Raw genomic sequence first — 12801 nt, forward strand, 5'->3', positions numbered from 1 at the left:
TTTCATGACTCTGTTACCATTTATTTTGTCTTATTCTTTTGGGGGTTACTCTACTAGTTCCCAAATTTTTGAGCCATTGATTACCTGAAACATTTTGGGTTTGCTTTAATTGCAACATGCACAGATTTGTCATGGAAACAGTTTTTGAAATGCTTTCAGGAGAGCATTTTTTACATCTTTGTTCCTCAAACTATAGATAAGCGGATTCAGCATCGGAATGACAGTGGTATAGAATATAGATGCCACCTGTGCCTGGGTCAAGGAGGATGTGTTATCAGGCTGCAGATACGTGAAAATCAGGGACCCATAGAAGATGGTCACCCCCATGATGTGGGACACACAGGTGGAAAAGGCTTTCCGTCTGCCTGCTGCAGACCGGATCTGCAGGATGGCTGAGATGATGGCAACGTAGGTGACTGTGATGATGAAGAGGGAGCTAAGAAGGGTGAAGCCAGCTAAAACAAAGATCACTATTTCTGTGCTGAATGCATCCACGCAGGACAGAGCCAGAAGAGCTGTGGTGTCACAGAAAAAGTGATTGATGCTGGCATCACAGAATGCCAACCTGCTGATCCCACAGATGGAGACCAGAGAATTGGTGAAGCCAATCATGTAAGGCATGACTCCCAACCACCTGCACACCTTCTGGGACATGAGCAGGGAATACAGGAGGGGATTACAGATCGCCACGTAGCGGTCATAGGCCATGGACCCCAGCAGAAAGCACTCACTACACACTAAGCCCACAAAAAAGTACATTTGAACAAAGCATCCAACGAAGGAGATGGTTTTCTGAATTGAATGGAGATTTACCAGTGCCTTGGGTGTTACAGTAGAGGAATAAAATATATCAATGAATGCTAAATTGCTAAGGAAAAAGTACATAGGTGTGTGGAGCTGAGAGTCGATTCTGATTAACAGAATAAGTCCAAGGTTCCCCAAAACAGTGAAGAGATAAATAAAGAGAAACATCATGAAGAGGCTGACTTGTAGTTCAGGGTGATTTGCAAATCCAGAGAGGATGAAGAACGTCACCTCCGTGAAATTGTTCCTAGCCATTTCTGTCAACTCAGACCCTTGACTTCTCTGCTGAAAAATAATAAGAAAAGTTAGAGGAAATTCAAGTCCAAAGGCATGATAACCAGCACTGACCTAGATTCCCATAACGAGAGAGTAACAGATGGGAAGCAAATATTAAATGACTTCAAGTTAATTGAGAGCTTGTACATGATTTTAATTTTTTAAAAAATAGAACAAGCAGTAATCAAACATTCCAAGTTCACATTCACTGGAATTGGTTATACTCTAAAAAAACCCAAATCTATCTGGATTGCTTTTTAAACAAATTTCTCTAGAGATAAACCATCCTCTTCCCTTATCTATTACTGGAACCCAATTCATATACTTAGAAACTTACATACTGTAATTGATTATGTATTATTCTTAGAAAACATGAACCTCAGCTGGAAATTCAAATTTTGATATGTAATGATACCTTATGTGGCAGTCATAAGATTTCAACAGCCAATAACTACTTTACAGGGTTGTTTTAGGTGCTTAATGAGATCTTCAGTGGGCATATCTAATAGTTCCCTGGACTCAATAAATCTTGCTAAATTTTGCAAATATATATGTATATAATTTATAAAATATATATTTCACAAAATGTTATATATAAACATATGCATATATTTACATATAGTAAGTGAGATATTTTATATATATATATATATATATAAAATGGAGAAGGGCATGGCAATCCCCCTCCAGCATTCTTGCCTGGAGAATCCCATGGACAGAGGACCCTGGTGAGCTAAAGTCCATGGGGTCACAAAGATTTGGGCACAACTGAGTGACTGACACACACACAGACACACTTCATATATATATATGTATATATATATATCTCAGAAAAACATCTATTTCTGCTTTATTGACTATGCCAAAGCCTTTGATTGTGTGGATCACAATAAATGGTGGAAGATTCTGAAAGAGATGGGAATACCAGATCATCTGACCTGTCTCTTGAGAAACCTGTATGCAGGTCAGGAAGCAACAGTTAGAAATGGACATGGAACAACAGACTGGTTCCAAATAGGAAAAGGAGCACGTCAAGGCTGTATATTGTCACCCTGCTTATTTAACTAATATGCTGAGGACATCATGAGAAACGCTGGGCTGGAAGAAACACAAGCTGGAATCAAGATTGCCGGGAGAAATATCAATAACCTCAGATATGCAGATGACACCACCCTTATGGCAGAAAGTGAAGAACTAAAGAGCCTCTTGATGAAAGTGAAAGAGGAGAGTGAAAAAGTTGGCTTAAAGCTCAACGTTCAGAAAACTAAGATCATGGCATGTGGTCCCATGACTTCATGGGAAATAGATGAGGAAACAGTGGAAACAGTGTCAGACTTTATTTTTTGGGGGGCTCCAAAATCACTGCTGATGGTGATCGCAGCCATGAAATTAAAAGAGGCTTACTCCTTGGAAGGAAGGTTATGGCCAACCTAGACAGCATATTTAAAAGCAGAGACATTACTTTGCCAACAAAAGTCCATCTAGTCAAGGCCATGGTTTTTCCAGTGGTCATGTATGGATGTGAGAATTGGACAGTGAAGAAAGCTGAGCGCCGAAGAATTGATGCTTTTGAACTGTGCTATTGGAGAAGACTCTTGAGAGTCCCTTGGACTGCAAGGAGATCCAACCAGTCCATCCTAAAGGTGATCAGTCCTGGGTGTTCATTGGAAGGACTGATGTTGAAGCTGAAAGTCCAATACTTTGGCCACCTCATGCGAAGAGTTGACTCATTGGAAAAGACCCTAATGCTGGGAAGGATTGGGGGCAGGAGGAGAAGGGGACAACAGAGGATGAGATGGTTGGATGGCATCACCGACTCGATGGACAAGGGTTTGGGTAAACTCTGGGAGTTGGTGATGGACAGGGAGGCCTAGCGTGCTGCGATTCATGGGGTCACAGAGTCGGACACGACTGAGCGTCTGAACTGAACTGAACTGACTGATATATATGTGTGTGTGTGTGTGTATATATATATGTATGTAAGTCTCCTAATACGAACCCCAAGTTGTGAACTTTCAAAGATGCAAATGTGAGTTCACGTGTCGATCACGTGTCAGTTCACACGTCTGGCGTGCGTTGTCTGCCCGCTACAATTGGTTGTGCTTTTGTGTATTTCACTGTGCGTTGCTGTGTGGAGTACACGTGCAGGATCTTTATTCAAGTTCAGGTTGGGCAGAAGCAAGCATGAAAATAACAGTGATGTAGCTGGTACCACTCAGAAGAGAATCAGGAAGTGGTAAGGGGATTTTATTTATCTGAGGAGACACTGTTAGTTTTTTGAGGCACAGGACCCAAATGTAGAATGGTGCATGAAAGCTGCAGCAGCCGTTCAGAATGCGATCCATTGCTAGCCTGTCATCTATGACAAGAATAAAAGAGCTACTACTCGGACATCTCTGGATCGATTTTTCAAGAGGATATTCATTGACAGAACTGAATCCGGCAAGGAGCAAGAACCTGTGCATCAGCGTCAGGCCTGAGTGACGCTGCAGCTTGCCCTGTTACTATCGCTGACGGTCTTCAGCTCTGCCATCTCCCAGCTCCTCTCTTCCCTTCGGTCAGTAAATTTTCTTGCCTGCTCGCTCAGTGCCAGCCCTTGTATGCCTGCTGTTGTTCTGTAGTCCTGCACGGTTTCAAGGCACTGTACTGTAAGATTAAAAATATTTTCTTTCTCTTTTCTCTTTGTTTTTTAAGCATTAGTTGTGCAAAAATTATCATAAACCTACTATATGACAGTACTATATAGCTGACTGTGTTACCTAGGCTAACTTTGTTGGACTTAATGAATAAACTGGACTTACCAATGTGCTCTAGGAACAGAAATCATTCATATGTAGCAGACTTATATGTTAATATAAAAGTAAAGAAACATCCTGTTTATTTTATATGTTAATGCTAAAATCCTCTCTACTTTTTTTTCTATCACATACCCTTTCTTTCTATCGGTGAACATTTCTAAATGGGAGACATAGTTTATGATGCAGCCAAATTGTTTTGTCTCTGTGGTTAGAACCAGGTTTATTGCCAGCATGAAACACTTGGTTACCTACAACATCAGGCAATAACTAATTCATTGCCAATAGCAGGATTCAACTCAATAATATGATGCGAAGAGGCCTACAAATGGTAAAATGAATATAATTTGTTATATTTAAAACAGAAAATTAAAATACCAAGTGATTTCACTAAAAATTAAAGCACTTATTTTCCTAGTTATATTGACATAAGCATGTGACAAATAAGTAAAACTGAAACTGCTGTGATATTAACATGGTTTATTTCAGACATGTGGCACTCTGAGTAGCCCCAAGGAATCTTGTGTTACATAAAGTAGACTTAATCCCTTAGTATCTCTCATGTTCACAGTGTTCCTTTTTATTTATCCATTCATTCCTTTATTTAGCATTTAGTCAATGAAGACATTTTGTCTTGGCTGTCATTAAAGGCACTTTTCTCAAAGCATACTGGAAGGTGCTGCTGCTGCTGCTGCTAAATTGCTTCAGTCGTGTCCGACTCTGCAACCCCATAGATGGCAGCCCACCAGGCTCTGCCGTCCCTGGGATTCTCCAGGCAAGAACACTGGAGTGGGTTGCCATTTCCTTCTCCAGTGCATGAAAGTGAAAAGTGAAAGTGAAGTCGCGCAGTCATGTCCGACCCTTAGCGACCCCATGGACTGCAGCCCACCAGGCTCCTCCGTCCATGGGATTTTCCAGGCAAGAGGACTGGAGTGGGGTGCCATTGCCTTCTCTGACTGGAAGGTGCAGGTGTATAAAAATAAAAACTGTGTCAATATGAGAAACACACATAACTACACAATAATTAAAAGAAGAGGGTGATAAAATTAGACTTACCTGGGATTTAGTCATTTCCTTTCAGGACTCTTCCACCTTTTTTCAGGTTTATGATCAGGCAACAAGAACAGGAAACGTTGCTTAATACTTACAAAATTCATCATAATTTTTGGTGCATAACTACATTTGTCTCACTATAATCCTGAACTCTATGAATTCCCAGTAAGATGGCTTGGATCTGTGGCTGTTTTCGCTGCTGCTGTGTCTGTCATCACAGAGCTCTATTTCTAACATAACGGTCCCTAATGATATCAGGAAGTTGATGGGGAAAATAGTGTGGTTTTGATGACAATTATGGAAGATACATATATCACCTTCCAATGATGGGATAAAATAAGAGCCAAATTAGCAAAGTGATTGTTTATTTGCATGTACCTTCTCAAGAATTCAAATCTATTTTTTAGTTCAAATTTAGATTTGTATTCAGAATTATTTTTGTTCTTAGTGTTTTTATAAAGCAGTCTCATGACAAAGAATTATCTTCAGAAATCTAGTCTTAAGCTGTCTTTTTATACCAAAATCTCTTTTTAAACTCACAAATATATATCATAAAGGAACTGGTCGATTAGCACCTTTCGTCTCTTGAGATTTGTATTTTAATTGTACCCCAAGGTTTATTTTTAATTTGCATAGGATACATCTGCAGTGAAAAGGTTTAGAAATAAATAGTCCTTACTTGTGTATGTTTGCTTAAATGTCCATAGGCATACTGAAAAATGCAAATTAATGTAGTTTTCAAAATTATATTTATTTTATATTATACATTTAAATTATTAAACATTATATTTATTATATTTGTTTTTATTATATACATTTTAGATTTTCTGTTATTAAATTGTTATACATATTTTATATTATTCATATTATATAAAAATATATATAACAGCTTTTCTAAAATATTATAAAATGTATATGAGATTCATGGTATTAGAAAATATCAGATAACTACTGCCCCTGTCTAAGCTTCCCAGGTAACTCTTTCAGGAAACAGAAGTGAGTCTTCCTATCTACTGATTTAACACTGAAATCACATTACCACCTATGTTAATAAATCATGTATCCTTTTTTTTTTTAATGCAGGCATTCAGTGATTTTTAATTGACTAGCTCCATGGTATGTACACAAAATAACTAGCTGAGATTAAGTATGCCGTCTAGAAAAATAAACACAAAATCTTAAGGAAAATTAAAGTTTGTGCTCTGAGTTTCATGCTCAGAGGAGTGGTCAGTACTTTGAAAAAATTTAATTATATTATTATTGTTTCTTTATTTTCTAAGCAGCTTGGTAGGGCACACTCTATAAAGATTCTAGGTTATAAATCTCTGACTGACCCACAAAAGTGATATTTTTAAAGTGTCTCAGGTCCATGGACTCTTTCCAAATACTAACTTAGAAGGATCTCACAGATTTGTCTAATTAAGTTATATTTCAATTGGTATAATTATATTTTATTATTTTACTTACCTTTAGAAGGGGTTTAGTATTACAATGATGAAGTATGACAGAGTTTTCATTGGGGAAGAAAAAAAACACATCCCTAATTCTACTTGTCACACTATAGATTTAAAAAGAGAAATAAAATCTATTACACATGGGCCATATCAGTTAAAGGTAGTCAGCATATTAAGATATTAGGAAGAAAGAAATTGTACTACATTTTCCCCCCTCTAGTATGTGTCTTGAAAAACGTAAACTTTGAAAAAACTGGGCTGTAAATATCAAATTTCCATCCATTATCTTACTTTTTTCAATATATTTTTATTGAGCAACTATTAAATAACAGATGTTGTGCTTTAAGTGGGAATACAAAGATGAGAATAAAATCATCTCTACTTTTGCATCCCTTAGAGTTGGTTGCCTTCTTCAAGATTCAAAATTTGTCTCAGTTCTTCAATATTCTGATATTTGATGAGCTAAAGGTATTGTGGTTACCATTGTATAACTGGTTTAGGGACTTTGTTTGACCATGCTATAGGATGAATGTGTGCCTGCATACTAAGTCACTTCAGTCATGTCCAACTCTTTGCAACCCTATGGACTGCAGCTCACCAGGCTCCTCTGTCCATGGGGATTCTCCAGGCAAGAATACTGGAGTGGGTTCCTGTGCCCTCCTCCAGGGGATCTTCCCAACCCAGGATGGATCCCACGGCTCATGTCTCCTGCCTTAGCAGGAAGGTTCTTTACCATGTAATAAATTGTTGCTCAATTCAGTTCATATTTCTTATAAACCCATTTATAAGAAAGTGAAAAAGCTGGCTTGAAACTCAATATTAAAACAAACAAACAAAACGAAGAACATGACATCTAGTCCCATCGCTTCATGGAAAATAGAAGGGGAAAAAGTGGAAGCATTGACAGATTTTATTTTCTTGGGCTCCAAAGTCACTGCAGCAGCTATGAAACTGAAAAATGCTTGCTCCTTGGAAGAAAAGCTGTGACAAACCTAGACAGGGTATTAGAAAGCAGAGACGTCACTTTGCCAACAAAGATCCATAACATCAAAGCTGTGGCTTTTCCATTAGTCATGTAGGGACTAAGAGTTAGACCATGAGTTACACCACTTGAGAGTTAGACCACAAAGAAGGCTGAGCGCTAAAGAATTGATGCTTTCAAATTGTGGTGCTGGAGAAGACTCTTAAGAGTCCCTTGGACTGCAAGGAGATCAAACCAGCCAATCCTAAAGAAAATCAATCCTGAATATTCATTGGAAGGACTGATGCTGAAGCTCCAAACTTTGGCCACCTGATGTGAAGAGCTGACTCATTTGAAAAGACCCTGATGCTGGGAAAGACTGAAGGCCACAGGAGAAGTGGGTGGCAGAGGATGAGATGGTTAGATGGCATCACTGACTCAATGGATGTGAATTTGAGCAATAGTGAATGACAGGAGCTTGGCATGCTGCAAGCCATGGGGTTGCAAAGAGTCAGATATGATTTAGCAAGTAAACAACAATAACAAGAAAATAAACCCACTTTGGGTTCTGGCTGTTAATCAGCTATATTTTTAACTTTTTATTAGATATTTTCAGACTTACAGATGCACCTCACCTTGCTCAGGAAAGCCAACAGCTTACATGATTATAGCATAATTATTAGCATAAAGAAGAAATAAATTAAAGACTTTACTTAATTTTACCAGTGTTTACACTAATTTCTTTTCTCCTGTTCCAAGATCCGAGTCAGAATAGCACTCTACAGTTGCTCTAGCAGACAGTAATGGAGGCACCCCATTGTGTTAGCCTTTCTTCAGCTCTTGTTCTCTCCACCCATTTAGACTACGGATGTTTGTTCTTCCTCTCTTTCTTGCTTAATTGCACTCTGAAAATGTTTACCCTCTAACTACATCCCTCCAAGACAACACTCTCTAAAATTCCTTTCCTCTGGGGGCATTCTTCATTCCAGAAAGAGTGTCACAGGATGATGACCTCAAGAAACATCGGAACCTGTCCTGGAATCACCTGAGGTCCTGGAATCACCCTAAAGGTCTTGATGCCTCCAGGAGAAGGAGAATGCAAGACCACATCAACCCTGATCCTTATCTTCAATCTCACTTTCCATCCTAAAACTATAAGACCTCAGAGAAAAAGAGAAAAAAAAATGTAGATTTAAATCCACTGAAAGCACAAAGGAAAAAAAAAACTATAAGACCTCTTCCAATTTCTGAAGAAGGGGGCGCAGTCTTGGAAGCATTAGTTTGCTGTGGTTCTCCTTTGACTGGCAAAGTAATATAGCTACTCCTTTCTACTCCTCCTAAACTCTGTCGCCATATGTCTTTTCGATATTAGCAAAGAGAGGCCGTTGTTTTGGCAACACAGTGAATGTCTTATCTCTTTAGTTTTCTGTTATCGGTGATTGCCTCCTTTTCTTTCCTTTTCCTTCATGACCTTGATGCTTTTTAAAGAAATTGGTCAAGTATTTTGAAGAATGTCTCTCAATTTAAGTTAGCCTGGTTTTTTCTCATGACTAACTTGAAATTATTCATTATGGGAGAAAGTACCAAAGGCCCATATATATGCCTGTTCACATTATCAGAGGCTACATTACATTGATAAATATTTTTAGTAATATTAAACTTGGTCACTTAAACTAATGTTTGCCCAAATTCTTTAGTGTAAAAACATGATTCTTTACTCTGTAATTTACATAAATTAATATTTATATGTAATTATACATATGCAATATTAACATTCTTACTTAAATTAATATCATTTACTATGTATTTTATATAAATTCATATATATGTAAGAAAACAGGCTATGTAAAGTTATTTCATTTATACTTTTTGTAATCCATCAATAAGTTACATCTGCTGATTATTATGGTGGTGCTTTCATAGTAAATTTCCATTTCCCATATTCTTTCAACATATTTTAATTGAAAATATCCTCTAAGGGAGAGTTGTTCTTATGTATTTATTTATACCAGTATGTACTTGTTTATAAGTGTTTTGTCCTTTGAGGTTATTATCCAACACTGTCATCACTTATTTTGTTGTTCAAATTGTTGTAGCTTTGTTAGTGGAAACATCATTTTTCCTGTGTGCATTGTTGTTTGTACATGCTTGTCATTTTTTCTTTGTTTTATTTTTACTTCTTACACCCTGGCAGTGCAAGGTACTCCAGGTTTATTTTATATTTTCCTGGGGAAACAATCACTTTTCCAAGGACACCTGTTATCTTTTATGAGAATAGGGTGTTTGGAATCCAGGATATTTTATTTTCATGTGCATTTCATTTTCATGTGTGCATTTATATTTTTCCCTTAAGAATATATAACAAACTTTTAACATTTTTAATGTTTTTAAGTTTCAAGTCTTTCTAATCATAATTTTATAAATGAAGACTCTGTGTTTTAGTTGAAAATGTTTAGAACTGGGAAACACTGTGTTCAGAAAAACCATTTGCTAGCTTTATGGCCATGTAAGCATTTCTTGGGCTTCCCTCGTAGCTCAGATGCTAAAGAATCTGCCTGCAGTGCAGGAGACCTGGGTTCGGTCCCTGGGTCAGGAAGATCCCCTGGAGAAGGAAATGGCAACCCTCTCCAGCATCATTTGCCTGGAAAATCCCATGGACAGAGGAGTCTGGTGGGCTGCAGTCCGTGGGGTCGCAGAGTCAGGCATGACTGAGTGACTAACACTAACTAACTAAGCATTTCTTATCACTTTGATTCACAGCGTCCTTGTCTGCAAAATGACCATAGTAGTACCCACCTTACATGTTTGTGAAAGTTAAATTAAATATATAAAATATACTGCATGATACTGATATTTTACCAGGTATTCAATCAATACCTGAGTGGCTATTGATATATTCAATCAGTCCCCTGGTGGCTCAGATGGTAAAGAATCTGCCTGCAATGTGGGCAACTTGAGTCTCATCCCCGGGTTGGGAAGATCTCCTGGAGGAGGGCAGGGAAACCTACTCCAGGATTCTTGCCTGAAGAATCCCCAGGGACAGAGGAGTGTGGCGGTCTACAGTCTACTGGGTCGCAAAGAGTCAGACACGACTGAGTGACCCAGCACACATTCAATCAATGTCTATCTCACGTCCTTAATATAAATGCTTTATAATAACCGGTTACAACCACACACCCACATTTACTGAACTGTTTCCTCTACTGTTTGAATTTCACACTAACCATGATGTTTCATCGTTTATTTTTATTCATTTTTTAAAAATTTTATTGGAGTACAACTGATTTACAATGTTGTGTTAGTTTCTCCTGTAGGGTGATACGGAATGCAAAATACATCTAGGGAATTCTATTTGTTTACGTAAAATGGTAGGAGGGCCATACACTAATACATGAACATGTGCTTGAATTCTACCTCTGAGATCGTGATTGTTTGATCTTGGTCAAGTTTTTAACTGCATTGATCCTTTGTTTCCTCAACTATAAAATGGATTAGTTCTTCTAGAGTTTAAAAAAGAAGGAAAATTGAGACCACTCTCTGTAACTGACTTTTGGGGAGGGGGGGTGCTTTGTATAGAAACATATATGTGTGGGTGTTTGTGTGATTATCATCTACTGGTTCATTATTATTCAATCAAAACTGAAAATCGCATTTTATAACTAAACAACCTGTAGAAGATGGTGTCAGTTTCTTACATAAGAAGTTAGAAGATATTCAAAATAATAATTTGGGAATTGGAGGAATCCAAAGTGTACAGTGGCATAAAATTATCGTATACTGGAGACACTTTGGATTCAGTGTAGAGATTCTCAGAGCTTCCTTTATCTGACAGAAGGCAGAACTTCGGAGAGGGAGGCTGCCATAAACCCCCTCTCTTTGGGGCTGCTTTGTCTGCCAGGAAGACAGAGAAGGCCACCTGCCTCTATCATACATAAATGATGCCCCAGAATTTCTTATCCCCCATCTCTTCCCTTAGAAGCCCGTTTGTTTTTCTCACAGAAGCCATTTCTCACTCTCCCTTTCCTCTATTGTCAAATTATTGAACAAGTAAATTTTTTGTGCACTTTTATATACATATGAAAAAACTTCATCTATTCTCCCATTAATCTACCTTTTGTCAATTTAATCCACAGTCCTTTAATTAATAAACCTAATAAAGTAAAAGAAAAGGTTTCTTCTTTCATGACAGAAAGTATTGCATATGTACGTACATATATGCACACACATACAATGTAATATAAAGTATGGGCATCTGTTTCCAAATGCCAATGAAAAGTATCTTTGTGCATATGCTAATTTAAAATACCATCCTTTTTTTCTCCAAAATTCTCACACATATTTAATAATGTACCCATATGTAGCATCAACTAATATTCTTAAAGGTTTCTGCTTGAAAATTCATAGTCACTGAGCAAATATTTTTCTCATGATAATTCTTTTCATTGCTTCTTTGGCTTCTGTGTTCCTTACGCTGTATATCAGAAGATTGAGTATTGGCAGCAAAAGGGTATAGAACACAGACAAGATTTTGGCTTTCTCCTGTGGGTAGCTAGAGCTGGTCCCCAAATAAGTAAAAATCACTGTTCCGTAGAAGAGACTCACTACAGTTAGGTGGGAGGCACATGTGGAGAAGGCTTTGTATCTGCCTCTCAAAGACTGTGTCTTCAGGACCCTGAGAAGGATTCCCAGATAGAAACTAACCACCATCAGAAAGGTAGCCACTGATGTGGTTCCACAGAGGACAGTAAATAAAGCCTCATTGTAATGGGTGTCAGAACAGGCAAGTTGGAAAAGCAGTGGGATATCACAGAAATAGTGATTAATGACATTGTGCCCACAGAAGGACAGACTGAGCAAACCAGAGAGGTGGGTGAGTGAGTTGGCACAACCCAGTAGATAGGAGGCAGTGACCAGGTGGATGCAGAAGGTGGGTGTCATGAGACCTTTATAGTGAAGAGGGCGGCAGATGGCGAGGTACCGATCATAGGCCATGGCAGCCAAGAGGAAGCATTCTGTGGTCAGGAACAAGCTGACAAAGGAGTATTGAAGGAGGCAACCGCTGTAGGAGATAACTTTCTGTCCTGCTACGTAGTTCACCAACAGCTTAGGAATAAAGACTGAGGAATAGCAGAAATCCAGGAAAGCCAACTGGCTAAGGAAAAAGTACTTGGGAGAGTGGAGCTGATCACTCACCAGGATGATGGTGATAATCCAGACATTGCCCAGGACAGTAATGAGATAGATCAAGAGAAACAGCACAAATAGGACTGCATTCAGTTCAGGGTTATCAGTCAGCCCCAGGAGGATGAATTCAGTTATCCCACTGACATTGCTGTCAGCCATTTATGTGACTCCTCTAAGACTGATCTGCAGAGGGTAAGAGAAGAAAGAAAATAAGCAAAGCAACAACTTGAATATATGAATTCCATTTGCTAGCAGCTTTGGAAAACTGCATGGT

At 38.3% G+C, this 12801-nt stretch overlaps 1 protein-coding gene across 16 annotated transcripts in view; it reads right to left on the reverse strand.

The window, feature by feature from the left end:
* Positions 1-12801, reverse strand: part of LOC145525547 (olfactory receptor 8I2) — a 120071-nt gene continuing 107270 nt past the window's right edge. For 4 of the 16 annotated variants that reach the window (XM_081538906.1, XM_081538904.1, XM_081538903.1 and 1 more), the window contains 3 exons: positions 12537-12710; positions 6396-6486; positions 130-1086 (listed from right to left, as the gene is read on the reverse strand). In XM_081538906.1, the coding sequence (XP_081395032.1) occupies positions 130-1086; positions 6396-6486; positions 12537-12562 (1074 nt within the window). In that variant the 5' untranslated portion in view covers positions 12563-12710. Of the gene's footprint in view, positions 1090-4931; positions 4968-6395; positions 6487-10607; positions 12711-12801 lie in introns of those variants that run through there. The other 12 variants (XM_081538911.1, XM_081538910.1, XM_081538913.1 and 9 more) reach the window with 7 other exon arrangements.

The sequence above is a fragment of the Giraffa tippelskirchi genome, chromosome 11 (assembly GCF_054371585.1).
Source record: "Giraffa tippelskirchi isolate mGirTip1 chromosome 11, T2T-mGirTip1v1.2.pri, whole genome shotgun sequence".
NCBI classification, from domain to species: Eukaryota; Metazoa; Chordata; class Mammalia; order Artiodactyla; family Giraffidae; genus Giraffa; species Giraffa tippelskirchi.